Raw genomic sequence first — 18,264 nt, 5'->3', positions numbered from 1 at the left:
TGGGACCCTACTAGCACTGACCAAATTGCTTGTGTACTCTTGTTTGTTTGTTCCGCTTTCTTCATTCAAAATAGATCAAATTTAAATGTATGACACATATGAAGTTCTCTAAACACTCATTGCATGTAAACTGTACGATCAATTGACCTTTAATTATCTAATGGAAACTGTGAATCTTTTTGTTTGCTCAATCCCCTATTGTCTTATCTTCCTCTTAATCAACAATGCTTCCTAAACTCTTCGTCTGAGATAGATTTTGCAGCATTGATATTAAGTAAATTGTAAATTTGATATAATATCTTCATCTAATTAATGTCCATTATATGTTTTTGTTGAAAGTTTCTTGTTTAAATTCTTAAGATATTTTATTATAGTACATGTTAACTTATAGTCATATTAGATATATAGATGTTAACATGTGTTTACACGAGATTGTTATTTTTATGAATCAAGTAAATCTATTGAGTTTAGTCCCACATCGGATTCTCTCATCTACGTCACCCAATTCATATATCCCTATGTTTTGGCATAGAGTGTGTTGGATTTAGTCTCACATCGGACACTCATTGTCTTGTTTACTCTAAAAGATTGATTTTCTGGAGAAGGGGGAGAATTATGGTCACGGGACTTAACTAAGGTATGACTCACTTGAGAGTTGAGGAACATATATACTCAACACGCCCCCTCACCCATAAGAGTGAAAAGATTTGAACCCATGACCTATATAAAACAATGCTCTGATACCATGTTATGAAATATCAATTTCTATGAGCTCAACAGTCACGACAAATATGAGGATTTGAAATTTTGATAAATATGTTTGTCAACTTTACAAAAAGATTTAAATTTTCTTTTTAGGCACGACTGTCTGAATTAAGCATGTTAATCAAACAAATAAATCTACAACCTAATTTCTCTTGGGAGTATATTTTGTCAAAAAATATTTCATCTGCCGTTATATCGGACGTGATTTTCTCGAAAATCTTGAGTTGGGCAATTATAAAAATAAAAAAAATAAAAAATAGATATATGGACGGTCAGAATTTTTCCATTTTCTACTAATGGGTGATTAGATCCAATGAAAACTCAACACGTGAGACTACTAGTGCTTAACTCCACATTTTCTCCACTATGGAATCACCACTCTTAAGTCAGCTGTCAATATCGGGTGGAAAGCCATAGTCTAATTCTTCTTCTTTTTAAATTAGTGAAGGGTAATCGTTGACTGATGTTTTTGACTAGTCAACAAAATTGACAATCCCAATGATTTTTCTTCTTGACCTCTCATTTTAAATGGTGGTGCCCACCACAAGGCACAAGGGGGTGCTGAACCCCGCATGGGCGGCTTTAGTGAGTTTTTTAAAATGAGAAGGAGCCGTAACGATCGTCATTCAGTATTTAAAAGATATGGTGAGTGGGTATCAATCATTGTTTGTTTATTAATTCCATCTATGTAGACAAGTTAGATCTTTGTTAGGTGCATTGATCATTCCAAGATATTTAGCCCCACAAACTTCCTTCTATTATAAACAAAAACTTTTGCACATGAATTATAGGGATTTTTCTAGCCATGTAGTCTTAATTAGAGGGTCCCACATTGGTTGTTGGAATGTTTATTAGCATTTGTGAGGTGTTTCCCATTCTTTTGGTCCATAAAAGAATTTTGGGGTATTAAATTTTGGTTTGATAATTGCTCTAATTCTTTGCTTCCCATCAAATGTAGAAGTTATCGAGAGCCTAGACTATTCTACTTCTTTAGCGTATGTTGGAAATTTAGTTAATGACTAATAATTTTCGAGCATTTGTGAGGTGTTTCCCATTCTTTTGGTCCATAAAAGAATTTTGGGGTATTAAATTTTGGTTTGATAATTGCTTTGATTCTTTGCTTCCCATCAAATGTAGAAGTTATCAAGAGCCTAGACTATTCTACTTCTTTTGCGTATGTTGGAAATTTAGTTAATGACTAATAATTTCTGACTCGAAAATTTTCATTCGATCTATACTCGATTGATGTGGTAAGTGCACAGAATCATAGATCTTTTTTTTTCTTGTGTATCCTGAAGAAAAAAATCTATGATTTTGTGCACTTGCCACATTGACCGAATGGAAAAAAAAAGTTGGAATATCACATCCCCTAATTAAATTATAAATTAATGCATTCAATTTTGTTTTAATGACTAAAATACACGTAGAACATTATCTATAATGTAATTATAAATTATGCCTACTCGAAGCACATCTAAAAAATATGCATCATGTTCCAATTGCGACCTAATTTTGTTAAAATAAATGTTGATTAATATTTATTTAAAATTGATTCAAATAAAATTAATTTAGTTTGTTTTAAATTGATATTTGAAAGTTACTTTATGGTCAGTGTACTTCTTTTTAAAAGAAAAGTAAGTATTTTTTTTCAAAGAACATTTCTATTGGTTGATATCGTTTCACATGGATTAAAGTTTGTAAAAGTTCTTTTTAACTTCTTTTTCAAATATTTTGTAAATCTCACATTGCTTTCTAAATATTTTGAAGGGATTTTTAAACCTATAAATAAGAACTTATTCTCAACTCTTTCTTCAATCCAAAGACTCTCTTTTTGAGAGCTCCTAATGGCTTCTAGCTATATGGAAATTTAATAATTATTTTTTATTATATATATATATATATATATATAATATATAATATAAGAAAGAAAGGTGTGGGATTAAAAAATCACCATGTATTTAATTTTTTTAAATAACCGAAAGTTGTCGAAGAGGCCTACAGGGTGCTTAACGGATTCCTTGATCCGAATAGGTGCCTAGTAGTTCCAATGGATTTCATACTTATTGAGATTCAAAAATTATTTACGAATGGATGTAACTTTTGTGATTGTTATCTATTTATGAAGATCAATTCTGTTAAAAATAAATAATTCAAAATTTTTTTACAAAAGAGGCATTCGTTATCCGAGATTCTGTGTGACAGATTTTCTCAAAATAATGTAAATTTTGAGAAAATATTCAGTTGTGATAGAACTGGACTCTGTTGTATCCTGAAGATAAGTTTGCCAGCAACCCATCTACATTTTCGTATTCAATCGGAGTAAGGGCGTCTACTATCTATAAGACAAAGTAAATTACTACGTGCCTCAGAGCAATTTTTCAAGTTATATTTTTCTAACAAATTTCACACTAGATCTTTTCTTTTATTTGTGTACTTAACATGATGCTCATAGCAATCCATGTATCACTTGAAAGTTCTCAAATTCCAAACCTCAACTATGGGTGACAATTCTTTATTTATTTATTTTTACAACTACAATCGTTTGTATGAGGTTTGACGATGGATGGTAATTAACAAGCGTTAAGTTTCGTTGACCATGTGACTACACTCACACAATCTAGTTAATAATTTTTTTAGAAAAACAACGAAATTTTTTAAAGTGAAAATTGCATACATTAGCATTTATCATTCATCTTTATATAATTTTTGAAAGTCTCTCACTATATTATGCTTTGTTTGGCTTACGTTATACCATGTTGAGAATTACAACACACGGTTATTTCTATACTTCGTGGAAGCTTATCTACATATAGCAGATATGTGTCAATTTTGGTTATAGTGTCTTTGACTTGTTAAAATGCAATGTCACATATTGCTTGGTTGCATCATTGTTCTTGTTATGGAGGATGAGTGCCATTGTCATTCTCAAATTTAGATGTTGTCTGATTTATTGTGATATTTGCAGGGATTGCATATCAGGATGCATGCTACTAGACTATGATAGAGATTAAGACGGAGGAGTAGCCGACCAGTAACCGAATCCTATATGGACATGTCACAACGTGAAAAAAGTTCAAATTCAACAGTACAAGACTGTCGAATATTGTAAAATTTGACGGACTATGGCGTCAAAATTTTCATTGTCGAATTTTTTTCTTCCGATGGGTTGAAATCGTCAAATTAATGGTGGATGAGAGAAATTCGACAGCTCTAAGCCGTTGAATCTAAGGAATATCACAAATTATGACGGCCCTAGGCCGTCGAATTTTCTTGTAGAATTTTCCAACTTTCACATAGTGTGTGGGCCTAACCATAAAGAGCCATATGGCATATTCTTTTGTCCCCACACATTGATTAATGTCTTTTTTATGTATTAGATTCATAAGTTTTCATTAAAAATGATTGAGAGATTGGAGAATAAGTTTCCCCTAGAATTAGAGTTAGATGATTAAAGTGGAGATGTACTTTTAGAGTACTTTGTGACAAAAGCGTATTAATCAAGTTATAGAATTTTATAAAATGATAGTAGGGTTAACTATGTTTTATGAAATAGAATGTTGGACGATAAAAAATTGTCATGTTAATAAATTAAATATAATGAAGATGTGGACACTACGAGATACCTGATGAGAAGATAATACGAGAAATAAATGAATTATACAATATTGAAATAATTCTTTTAAATGGCAAACTAAAGAAGAAAAAATAAGACAATTGAGATGATTTGGGTATATTCAACTAGGATAACACATTACGAGAGCTGCTATTGCCACACCAATTCATACGTAAATCACCAAAGAATTGCACATAGTTGGTGTGGCGTTAGTAAAAGTTGGATGTGGCATAAAAATAAATTAACTTAAAAAGTCGTAAAAGAGTAAGAATAAAGCTTTGTTGTAAGATCCATCCATCAATCAAAAGGGAGGCTATTTGAAGTGGGTGAGGCTGATGCATTATGTGGGCCAAACAGTCATTTGGATCACAATACCACGTGGAATTCTATAATTGGATCATCAAAACAATAGATACATCAAAAAAATTCCCAACAAGAGTAGGTAGGTCCCACACAAGGGTTGCATCCATGCCAAGGTGGGCCCACACTAGATCATGATCCGTTACAGATTAACTCGAATTTTCCATGCTTTCTCTGCGTGCAAGCCAAACACACTGATCATCTCATACGGAAAGTCATCATTACACCCTCTCTCTCTCTCTCTCTCTTCGCTGTAGTGTGAGTATGTGTCAGCTCTTGGCTTTATTTAAGTGTAGATTAAATCAGCTTCATTCCTTCTTTTAAATGACTTGTCTCTCCCACTTTGGCTTCGCTCTGAAATATTTCTGAGTTCAGATTTGCATGGATGGATCCTTCAAATGCCCAAGAACACCAGGTAAGGATACCTGAACTGTTTCTCCATCACAACCTTTTATTTTTTTGGGGGTTTTACTGCAAATTTTATGTCCCCTTATTGATTTCTTATAGCCTCTAAAAGAGAATAAGAATTATATTTTCTTACTGATTTTGATTTTTGGATTTTGGGTCTGAACTGAAAATATATGATCTTAAGTTCTCAATCAGTTTGTTGTAACCAAGTAAAGAATAAGAATTGAAATCTATGTAGAAAAAAAAATTGATGGTTGTCCTTTCCTTTTTTTCTTTTTTTTTTGAAATTTCTTTGAAGTGGGTTCTTTATCTCTTGGGTTTGGTTATTTGTCTTTCTCTTTTGAGTCCTGTATGAAACTTGAACTAAACATGAAAATTTTAATCATGAAATGTTCCTCATTTAGATAATATTTGCATGAATAAATGATTTAGTTCAATACCTCATCAATTCAGTGAACCTAGAAAATGCAAAGTCCATAGAGAGAAAAAAACCCATCCTAGAAATGGAATCTTAGGGTTCTTAGTTGAAGCCCTTAATTTGGTTTTTCTCTAATATAATATTGATGATTACCACAAGATCCTTAACCCCAACTTTTAAATTTCAAAAAAATAATCATGAATTATTTTCACTTTCTCTACAATTCTCTCTCTCTCTTTTTTTTTATTTTGAACTTCTTTTGTGTCTCTAATATGGTAAAATATAAGATTATAAGATCAACTCCTTAATTTCATAAATTTTAACAAATTTTGTCTTTTGGGATCTTGAGAATTATCCAGGCCATGGCTACCCATTCATTGGAAGATATGTTGACTTGCCCAAAACCACATCAAGAAAGAAGGCTAAGACCACCACAAGAGCAAGCTTTAAAATGTCCTAGATGTGATTCCAACAACACCAAGTTCTGTTACTACAACAACTACAGTCTCTCACAACCAAGATACTTCTGTAAGGGATGTAGAAGGTATTGGACACAAGGTGGCACCCTGAGAAATGTTCCAGTAGGTGGAGGGTGTAGGAAGAACAAAAAACCTTCATCTTCAAAAAGAACACAAGACCAAACAATAATCACCACCAACTCCAACCCACTTCATCCTACTCTCCCACCTTTAACTTATGAATCCAATGACCTCACTCTTTCCTTTACTAGAGATATATTCCACAAGCAACCCACTAGGCAGTTAGGGTTAGGGTTTGATCATGACCATGAAACTTCTATTTTGGGAGATATTAATACCACTCATTGTGATATTCTTGGAAACCCTAATACCACTACCACCAATACCACTCCTAGTTTTCTTGATGCACTTAGGAGTGGTTTTCTTGATACCCAAAGTGTTTTGCATAATTTCTATTATGGGAATGCGGGAGGAGGGGAGGTTTTGCCTTATGAGGAACTAAGTGGTGCAACAACAACAACAACAGCAACAACAATAACAACTACAAAACAAGAGTTTTGCAAAGATGGAGATGAGGAAAATAGGATGTTTTGTAATTTTCCACGGAAGATTAATGGTGAAGGAGACTTGGGTGGTGTTGGTTCAGGGAGAGAATGTTGGAATAATGGGCTTGGGTCTTCTTGGCATGGGCTTCTTAATAGTAGAATGATGTAGATCATGATGATCTGAGAGTTTATATTATGTGATTTGGGTTCTCTTTCTTTGCATTTCTTTTGTTTATTGGTTGGAACACTAATGTTCTTTCTTCTTTTCCTATTTGTTTTCTAACAAAGATTGGACTACTATTGCTTTCTTAAAGAAAGAGAGAGTGATTAAGAATGTGATGTTTCATGAACTTGAATATCTGAACTCTCTTTCTGAAGTTGTAAGAATTTGCAGGATTTTGGATTTTTTGAGTTATGAGAGTGGGGTTGGTGTTTCCAACATATTCTCTCTCATTCATGATTGCTTTTTGTTTTTAGTTAGATTATAAAAGAAAAAAAAGAAAAAAAAAGACTATCTAAAAGGGCGATTGGTTTCTTACTTTGTTTTCATCCTAAGTGGTAGAATTTCGACGAACATGGGCGCAAATTTCCAGATTGGTAAGACAAAATCAAGATAGTGTGATGTGAACAACCCATTATAAAAGAAAGATAGTGTGAACATATTGGAATTTTGAATATCTATCAAGTGCATGTTTGTTTTCTAATTATTGAAGTTTTATTTTTCTTTCTTATGCTAACGTGTGCTATGCGCACTAAGAACCACCACAAGCCATTGTGATGAGAATTCTTGTGGGCTGGACCCCACTCACTGCATGTCTGCATGTATACCATGGTTTTAAAACTCGAGTCCGAATCAATCTGGGGTTGTTACATAGGATGTCTTGTGTTCTTGCTTGGGCTTCAACTGGTAAATCAAAGGAGACCTTTTCTGAAGAGGAGTGATCTCAGCCCAAAAGGCTGAGGCCTGGAGTGAGAGGAAAAGGTCTTGGTCTAGACGTCTAGTCTTCTTGACAGGGCCCATGTCGGGGTTTGGGGCATGCAGCACCTCAGGGGGGCGAAGTTTTTTGAGGGTATATATGTTTTCTTCTGGGGAAAGTCATTTTTAACTGTTCTTGTTTTTGTTAGAGATCTCTAAGGCTGTAATGTAGAAGAATATGGTGATTGGATCTTTTACCTTATCCGTAAATGTAGGCACACTGCCGAATCACGTAAATTCTTGTGTTTGTGTGTGATTTTTATTCTCTATTATGCTGCTTTTTTAGGTCACAGGAGTGTCAAATGAGTCCGATTCAACTTAGGTCTTTCCTCTAGTTCTTGGATGGCCTTTTTTCGTCTTCTAGTTGAATTTATATTTTCCTCCACCCCCGGGTGTGTCATACCCCAATTAAGCCCTATAACCCTCTTATGTTCATAGTTCTCCCCCTCTCCAAAAGATCCATCTTTTGGAGTAGTTGGGTGATAACAAGGTATTAGAGTGCTAGGTTCGTATAGGCCATGGGTTCGATTCTTTCCACCCTTATGAGTGAGAGGGTGTGTTCAGTGTATATTTTCCTCCACTCTCAGGTGTGTGATAACCCAGTTAAGTCCCGTGCCCCTCTTATATTTATAGTTCTCCCCCTCTCCAAAAGATTGGTCTTTTGGAGTAGTTGGGTTGTTAAACACTTCTAGCTATAATCGACTTTCGTCAAATATGCGTAAACCATATTTGCGGTCTTTCTCTCAGTTTATCGTCTATAAGTGGCTATTCTTATAGTTTTCCAATTGTTCAAAAGAAAAATAAATTGAACAATAATAAAAGAATAAACCTAAATTTTTTTCATGACTCACCCAAAATTCCTTTTCCGGGGGTATAAGAAAATCTTAACCTGCAATGACCAGAAAAATAGGTTCTAGAAAACATCAATTTCTCGATAAAATGCAGGAACAAGTTTGTCAAAATCCACATTTTCCCGAGAAACTGCTTTCGTGATTTCAAATTTTCTCTCTTTTGAATCATAAGTAGATTGCTGGAAAAAGAAAAATAGATCAATTATAAAAGTCTTGTTAGAATAGAATCATGCTTTAAGGGTGTATTTTAATAAACTGCAGTGAGATACGCTATCATTATGGGGGTGTGGAGTGGATTAGGACACTGAGTAAGCATCGATTCAATATACTATCTTTATATGTCACAATTCTTTATATAAATCATGATTTGGGATCAAAGTAAATTATCCAAGTTTCAATTAAATACTCTTTTTATCTTATTAGATCTTTATACATCCAGATCTATTACCCATTAGAATACAAATCCAACCCATGATCCACATTACGTGGTTGATACCCCAACTCACAAAATTGTAAGATATTCCAAGAGGTTTATAAGCCTTCATAAGGCAGTACCCCCTTCACAGCTATGTTTCTTTCATGAATGTCCTCTCAAAAGTGTGCATATTTTGTTTTTTAACCCAAAAAATTAGATTTTGTTGTCATTGCAGATTAACATTTTAGAACTCAACTTTATGAGACTTTGTGATATTTAGAAGCCATCATTGAACAATGACAATAAATTCCTTCTTTTTAGGATTAAAAACTAAAAACAAAAACATGTTTTGAGGGACATTCATACAGAGAAATATCAAACATTTTAGTGAGTTGGGCATTGATCATGTAATGTGTGTCATGGGTAGGACATGAATTCCTATGGGTAATAGATTTGGATTTTTCAAGATCTGAAAGAAAAAGAAGAGTTAATTGATTCTTATAATTTACATGGATTCCAAACCATGGTTTATATAAAGAAAAGCAAAATATAAAGATATGAACTAATCGAATCTAATATTCAATCGATGCCAATTTAGATTTTTCATTAAAATGTCAGTTGAGTGCATTTGAGGATTTTTTTTAAAGTTGGTTTGGCATGGTTCTTAATAGGATAACGCTGAAGTAACATTAAAATGTACATCGATTGTACATTCTAATGTGGTGGTGCACACATAACCATAGATGCCTTTCATCGAGGTACGAGTGAAAACCATCTATGGTTATGTGTGCACCACCACATCAGAATGTCAGAATCGATGTAGTACTAATCTAAGAAGTAGGAAGATCTTTATAATTATTATTTTTTTTCTTTTAGCAAATCCAACTATAGACTAAAAGATCTCATATAATTTTCTAGTTACATAAAATATTTAACTTATGTATTTTATCTCAAATAATTTGATTGAGTCGGATAAGGAACTATGGGAATAAAGCTTCAATAGCGATAATGACAATCAAGTTCACTCCTATGCAAATAAGACAGACCTCAGATTGTAAAGCTAGTTCAGTTTGCAATTTTTACAACATAAAACCCTAAAAAGCTGGGGTGAAAAGGTCACATCTGGTTAAGGCAATCTAAAGAACTCCTTGCATTTTCTTCTTTACAAAAGCAATGGAAATAAAAGTTCATTTTGTACATTAATAATGTTCATCTTGATGAACTGGGAGTTTATATTATGTGATTTGGGTTCTCTCAAGATCCGCCTTACGATTTCATCCGAGACTCCTCCACTCTCCTTGATCCACCACTCTCCTTCATTCTTTCATTGGGTAGTTAGCCACGATTTCACTTGGAACCAAGTGATAACGAACTTACCTCATTTATGAAATGTCATGAACAACGATCGAAATTTGCATCGATAAGTGCAAACACATCTCGAACCCAAAATAACTAGAAATGACTAACATATCAAAGAGAGATGCTCTAAACCTAATAAAATAATGTTTGATGCTACAATCCATGGGTGGGGGTTTATATAGAAAAGTTATTCATAATATTTCAAAGTTATAAAAATGGTAGATTAATTAGAAAGATTTTACAACTCATCAAATATTTCTAATTAACATCGAATCAAATATATAAAATTCAATGAGTTTCCTTTTTTTGTTTTTTTATAACAAATCCTATACTATACATAATCATTATAATCCAATAATTGAAAAAGATTTTAAGACCTGTAAAATCATTTTCTATTGTTTGTTTGTATCATACATTTAAAATCAAATATGAAATTTTCAATAAATTTCCTTTTTTATGTTGTTATTGACTATTGTACGACATACATAATCATTATTGTATATTGATTCTAAAAGATTTTACAACTTTTCAAATCTATTTTTTTTTTGTTAGTAATTATTTTCTATTTGTATCTTGAACCAAAAGGAAACTTATTGAATGCGACATGCTTGGTTCAATGTATAATACAAAAAGAAAATGATTACTAACAAATATATATATAGATTTGATAAGTTGTAAAATCTTTTAGAATTAATATACCATAATGATTATGTATGTTATACAATAGTCAATAACAACATAAAATAGGAAAGTTATTGAAAATTTCATATTTGATTTTAAATGTATGATACAGACAAACAATAGCAAATGATTTTACAAGTCGTAAAATAATTTTCAATTATTGAATTATAATGATTATGTATGGTATAGGATTTGTTATAAAAAAAATTTTAAAAAAAAAGAAGAAGAAAGAAAACGAAACTCATTAATTTTATATATTTGATTCAATGTTAATTAGAAATATTTGATGAGTTGTAAAATCTTTCTAAATTAATCTACCATAGTTATTGCTTTGAAATATTATGAATAACTTCTCTATATAAAATCCCACTCATGGATTGTAGCATCAAACATTATTTTATTAGATTTAAAGCATCTCTCTTTGATATGTTAGTCATTTCTTATTATTTTGGGTTCAAGATGTGTTCGCACTTATCGATGCAAACTTCGATCGTTGTTCTTGACATTTCATATAAGGGAGGTAAGTTCGTTATCACTTGGTTCCAAGTGAAAGCGTGACGAACCACCCAATGAAAGAATCAAGGAGAGTGGTGGATCAAAGAGAGTGGAGGAGTCTCGGATGGAATCGTAAGGCAGATCTCTATCTCACAAGCAGCCACTCGTGCACCTGATTCATAACAGCCACTCAATCTCGATTTGGTTACTTCAATATTCACAAGACCCCCCACTCAATCTCGATTTCGTCTTCTCTAAAGCTGAAATGTAAGACAAATCTTCATTTTCTTTTCCTTGAACAAGTCTTCAAATCTAGATCTTTGTTCCTGATCAAATAATGTTGTCTTTTATTTTCATAAAATAAAATATAGATTAAATCTATTCAATGTTGACTAAGCCAGCAATGTAGAAAATTTTCTAATATTAGCTAAGCTTCTATTTAAATAATCTGTCGCTAAGCTTCTATTTAAATAATCTGTCTACAGAAACTTTTTTATATATTTAATACACGATAGTTTGCACTTGATGTCTTTTGAGAGTAATTAAATACATAAATTACTTAAGAGATCGATTATTTGGATATTTGGTTTACTGGTTTTGGCATGGATGGATGTTTGGGGTGTTCTCCAACTCTTTCTAGTTTCTCCCTGTGGTTTAAATTATGGGTTCTTCTCATTTCTTTCTATTAGTCATATTTTCATGCTACTGATAAGTAGAATTATTGTTGTTGTCATACTTTTTGGTGAAATTTTAAGATAAAAAAAAAAAAAATCCCTCTTGCTTGATTTAGTGATAAATTAGTTCTCAAATTCTATTGATGACCTGAAAGATTATCCGCATGACCTTTATTTTTAGTGTTCCTTTCGTAATTGTTGAGACATTGGTGGCCTCATTGACTATCTGCAGAAAGCACCAAAGTTCTAAAATTTTCACCCATTTAATGGATCGATTATTATAGTGCCTACACCTCATTGAAGGAAACTAAATACTCGTTTTGTCCCTACATTAACATTTAAACCAATCTAGTTTAATTTCTTAAATGTGGGTGTGGAACCTTGCAAATTAATAACTATCACATCAAACAAAAATGAAAATAAAGAAATTTTTTTTATTGTTATTCTAAATCAACTGTAAGATTTAATTTAATTTATTTGTAATACACAATTCATGTAGTTTAAAGTGATTTTTGTTTAAATGCATTCATTTATGTCTTCTTATGTGAATCTTATGCCAGGCAAGAAAAAATTGTTGCAGTTCTTCCATGTGGGATGAGGAGCCATCTTCTACTATATCAAAAGATGAAAAGGAAAGAGAAGAAATAACTGAGGGAAAAAAAAAAGAGATTGAAGACGTTTGTAACAATATTGTAGACCTCTGTAATACCTTGAAAACAATTTAGATAAATTAGCAATTGAAGACTAGAATAGATACCAGAAGTACTAATTTTAGAAAATTAACTCAAAATTCTGTTTCATCAAACCTAAACAACTCTTATTTAACTTACTGTGGTATGAGGAGAAAGTTTCTCACAATTTTGGTTTTTATCTCTTGTATCAATTATGGTTTGTCTTTTTTGAGCATGAGATGATTGCTTGGTGTTGTTTGCTCCATTCATAGTTTGCATTTTTGTGTGCCCCCATTAGTATCAAAGCATCATATCGAGCATACAAGATTATGAAACCTATCCCTTTTTTCCGTCGCTATAGCCCTTTTTTCTTGTAGTGCCAAGTGGGAGGTTGAAGGTTCGATCACTCTGTGTCAAAATTATACTTGCAATGACTAAACCACAAGCCAAAAGTCTCTACTAATATGTAAGGGGTCATGGATACCCAAGCTTTTTGGCCGATTTTTTTCTAATAATGTTCTTTTTCAAAGAAAGGAGTCCACTCTTTTTCTCCTTTCGGTGTTCATAAAGGGACTTTGAATGTGTACTGTTATATGTAGTTAGAAATGAATCCAATGGTTTGTGACTTAGATGTATTGTCATAGTGTGAGCTTCTATAAACACATTTTGATTAACAGACTAGTTTTTAGACGGAATTTGAATGCAGTAATAAGATTCGATCTATCGATCCCAAATGCTTACCTTGGGTAGTGGTGCAATTACTAAGGTTAGAAACCTTTTTCAATTCATCTCTAATTAGTGAATCTATTAAAGCCCTTTTCAGGCACAAGAGTTGGTAAAAGGATTTGAAGTTTAAGGTATGAAGAGTGAGGTGGTGCTGAACTCAGTTTGGAGCATCAAACCTAGTATTAATAGACACACAAGTTCCTTACATCTCATATACAACTATCTTTTTTAACCATTTATTACTTGTGGGGATGGATTCATTAAATTTAGAATCCCCTTTTATAATTAGACATCCAGAGGTTTAGAAAAAAATAAAATAAAGGGAGAGTTCAAGACTTTCAGTTACATGCATGTGTCACCAACAAATTAAGTGATAAAAAATTAGACTGCACTTCCTTGAAGTACTTCTCATCAAACAACTTGTATATTAACAAAAAAGAAGTCAACAATGGAACAATAATAGCCGAGACATGCCAAAGCAGTGCAAAGCTGTAAGTTATGTGAGAACAATGGTCATTCATCTGAGAGCAAGCATCAATCAAGGCCGTGCAACAACACCCATTTACAATGTTTTTGTCAGACGATTTGGTGAAGTCTGAACTGTCAACATGCACAAACAAACAATTGATGAGTTCGATTCTCGACCAACACTAAGTTATTGAGCTCATTGAAAACAAGATTACCAATCAAAATAATAAATAAATAAAAAGCGTAACAAATTCACAACTTTGATCATCTCATTAAAAAAAAAAAAAGGAGATGAGCAAAGTTATGAATTGCAAATGTGTTTGGGCCATTAACAAAAGTGAATTGCACTCCTACCTAATGAGGAAACTTTAAAGTGCCAATTGCTTGAGCATTAACAATTCATCTATCTTTTAAAATTCAAAACCAAACTAACAAAAGTCATAAAATTCAACTGAAATCGGCTCCACACATTATAAGATCCAATTAAAGACCCACCATTCAGAAGAATATTAATAACTAAAGAATAAAGTGTGCCCTCAATTTGTTTAGATAGACAAATTGATGTTGAAGGTTTTGAAAGTATGATAAGAAGTCTAAAACTATAAATAGATTTTATAATAGTTAAAAAATAAAAATAAAAATTGAAGTTATAACTTCATATAAAAGGATTTTAAATACTTGAAATAAAGCATGGATGATGAAATTTCACTCACCAGTTTCTTGTCACACTTGCAATTAAAATGATTCCAACTGTTCCACCTGTGTAAAAATAAATAAATAAAAATTGTTAAATTTGATTGACTATAATCAAAACTTGATTCAATTTGATTGAACCAATATACATTTATTACAGAAATAAAAAATAAAATAAAAAGAAAGTATGGAACAAACAAAACAATCTCAGCTTAGAACAATTGCAAATTATTATAGAGGCACTAAAAAAAATGTAAATACAAGTGCTTGGTTATTTATCAACAAATTGGGGTAAATTTTCATTGAGTACTTAGAGGTTGAATATTTTTATTTTTAGTAATGGACAGTAAAAATTGATGTGTTAACACACTATCTTAGTAGTAGTATCTTTTACTTATAAGACGTCAATAATTTTAAAAGAATTGGTTATTTGGGTGGTTGGCAAAGCCACATTGTCTATCCTCACGTGGCAAGATATATAGCCCATTCAAGCTGTCTCCTATGGGTGCAATGCCCCCCATTTGTTGATGTTTGTGGCACGTAACTGAAATGACACAACCAGAGAATGAGGCAGCAATGATGATGGAGATTGAGAATGATGCATGAATAATAATCAATCAATGGGGAGGTGTGTTGTTTTGGTTAGGGGTGCAACTTCGTCACTGAGAACCAAACCGATGGCTTTGGGCTGGTTTTGTTCAGTTTTGAACAAGTTACGATTCAATTTTGGGTTAAGAAAATGTAGAACCAACAATTTGGTTCGTTCTTTGTTCAGCACTTGTATAGAACTAAACCAAACCAAGAAAGAAACCCTTTTAGTATAAATAAGTATATATTAACTTAGGGTCCCGTTCAGCAACTAACAATTTGGCTTACATGGGTTAGAAGTTTCGGAATGGACTGATTTTTTTTTTTAGGATGATCACTATGTAGCTGGATGGAAGGTTTAGTATTTTTTTAATTTTTAAAAGAAAATAAAAACTTTGTCCTTAAGATTTGATTCTAGGCTCAAATAAGAAAAAAAATGCTACTCTGACTTCCTACAACATTGTGATCAACTCTTTGTTGATGTGCCAAGGTGTACAGAACCATAGATGTTTTTCCTCAAGCGACGAGTTAAAAACATCTAAGGTTTTGTGCACACCGCCACGTTAGTGCAACGTTGAACGCAGTGTTATAGGATGTTAGTGTAGAACGGCTCATAAATTAATTAATCATGCTCCTCTATTCTCTCTATCCAAAATCAGGTCTTATGTTATTGAAAGTGAGTTTGTCTACTTACACCATCTCCATCCACGTTCTTTAATTCTTTCTCTCAATTTTTTAGGACCTTCAATTTGAATATTTCTTAGAATTATATATTACAATTGTCAAATATGCTTAAACTATCCCAGTAAGCCTTTTCTTAATTTGTTAATTGGAAATATTCTTAACTTTTCGCAATATTCCAAAGAAAATGAACAACGGTAAAAGAGTAGACCTAAAATTTTCATGATCATCCAAAATTCCTTTCTAGGGATATAAGAAAATCTAAAACTGTAAATACCATAAAAATAGGTTCCACCAAAAATAAATTTGTGCAAATCAACATTTTCCCAAGAAATTGATTTAATTATTTCAACATTTTGAACCACAAATACATTGATTGACTTAACTACTTGAAATGTAAGATTACGAACATGACTAGGGGAGAAAAAAGTGGTTATAAAGAAGAGAAATCCGGAACAAATAAAATTAAAAAAAAAAACAAGACCTTCTAGTCTATAATTAGGTTTGCTATAAATTTTTTTTATAAAGTCTTATTAAAATAAAATCATACTTTAAAGGGTGTATTTTAATAAGCTTAAATGAGATACGCTATCATTATGGGGGTGTGGAGTGGATTAGGACACTGAGTAAGCATCAATTCAATATAAGATTCGTAATATCTTTATATGCTGCAATTCTTTATATAAATCATGATTTGGGATCAATTTAAACTATCCAAGTTTCAATAAAGTAGTCTTTTTTATATTATCATGTCCTTGATAATCTAGATTTATTACCCATTAGAATACACAATATGATCAATCAATGCCCAGCTGACAAAAATGTAGGATATTCCTCTATATTTCTTCAATGAATTATTCTTTTTTATTTTTAGTCCAAAAAGTAAGAATTTAATGTCATTTTTTATTATTACCAGGTATCACTGTAAAGAGCGAACCGGACAAAGTCCAAAGACCATGGTCTTGTCCCAGGACTAATCCTGGGGTACGTGCGATGCCTGCACATCACACGCACTAAGGAAGTGAGGGTGCATCCCTCGCGGGTGGCCCCAAGGAATTAATACTCATACTGCGTATCAAACTCATGACCTACAGGCATTAAGAATTTATCTGTCCGAAATTACCATCGAGCCAACCCCTCAGGGTTTTAATGTCATTGTTCAATATTGATGGTTTCTAAATATCACAAAGTCTCATAAAATTAATTTCTAAAATGCTATTGCATAATGAGAATAAAAGCCTTTTTTAGATTAAAAAACAAAATAAACATTTTTTAAAAGACATTTGTGAAGGATAAGGCTTATAACCCCACTAGGAATATCTTACAATTTTTGTGACTTGGGCATTGATCATGTAATGCGGGTCAAGACTTGAACATGGATTCCTACAGGTAATAGATTTGGATGCATCTTGAGAGAAATAAAAAATAACACTATTGAATCTTCTAATTTACATGGATTCCAAAACATGTTTATATAAATAATTGCAAAATATAAAGATATGAACTAATATAATATTCAATCAATGCTAATTAGTATCTTAATTGACACGACACTCGATGATGATATAATATATGACATTGCAGTTTATTAAAATGGAAAACACTATCCTCAACCCACATATCAAACAAACGATTGAGGTGCTAGGGATTCCCAGGAAAAATGTCTCCCGAGAAAAATTGTGCTAATCCCTCCTAGAAAGTCGGTATTGATCTATAATTGAAAGTTTGATATAGTTTATAAGTGATATAAAATATATCATTTATATATTCTCTTTCATATTATTGAATTGAGTCGTGATAATATGACACCCTTCTCTGACATACGCCCCCCCTCTCTTTAGATCACTTGATTTGAGATAAAAATAAAAAATAAAAAGATTTATGATTGTGTATCCCGAGGCAAATGATTTATGATTCTGTGATGGGGGCATATGTCAAAGAGGGGCGTCAAAAAATCATTACATAATTGGATTAGGCCGGATTATAAATTATATTATATAGTTGTTGATATTTCAAATCCATCTCATTACAAACAATTCTACTGTTAATCATAGAAATGTTATACACATATTCCAAATGCCAAACTTTTCTATCTTTTATATAATACATCGATGATAATTGTAGACACCCAAATTTGATCGGGCCCTCTATGCAAAATGCCCAAAAAATCGAAAAAAAATTGGAATGGGCTTCGAAGCCCGAACCTACAAAAATCCAATTAATTCTGTCATTATTTTTCAATAAACGGCCCAAGGCTACTCACATGGCCCATGGATCCAAACATTTCATCACCCTCCTACATTCTTAAACTCAACCCTATGCAACCTAAACTCATTCTTATTCTACCCATTACCCAAGCCCATTCAATTCAACCTAAACCCATTCTTATTCTACCCAT

The 18,264-nt window shown here is 32.3% G+C and overlaps 1 protein-coding gene across 1 annotated transcript; it reads left to right on the top strand.

Moving 5' to 3' along the window:
* The first annotated feature begins 4,940 nt into the window (after positions 1 to 4,940).
* On the top strand, positions 4,941 to 6,975 carry LOC147399854 (dof zinc finger protein DOF2.1-like). Its single transcript, XM_086445389.1, has 2 exons — positions 4,941 to 5,153; positions 5,924 to 6,975. The coding sequence occupies exons 1-2, from the start codon at positions 5,124 to 5,126 to the stop codon at positions 6,755 to 6,757; spliced, it is 864 nt and encodes a 287-aa protein (XP_086301515.1). The 5' UTR covers positions 4,941 to 5,123; the 3' UTR covers positions 6,758 to 6,975.
* The last annotated feature ends 11,289 nt before the right edge of the window (positions 6,976 to 18,264 follow it).

Source organism: Akebia trifoliata, chromosome 6 (genome assembly GCF_017979445.1).
Source record: "Akebia trifoliata isolate Shusen 1 chromosome 6, ASM1797944v1, whole genome shotgun sequence".
Lineage (NCBI taxonomy): Eukaryota > Viridiplantae > Streptophyta > Magnoliopsida > Ranunculales > Lardizabalaceae > Akebia > Akebia trifoliata.
Note: the sequence above shows the minus strand (reverse complement) of the source record. Positions and strands in the feature narration are given on the sequence as shown.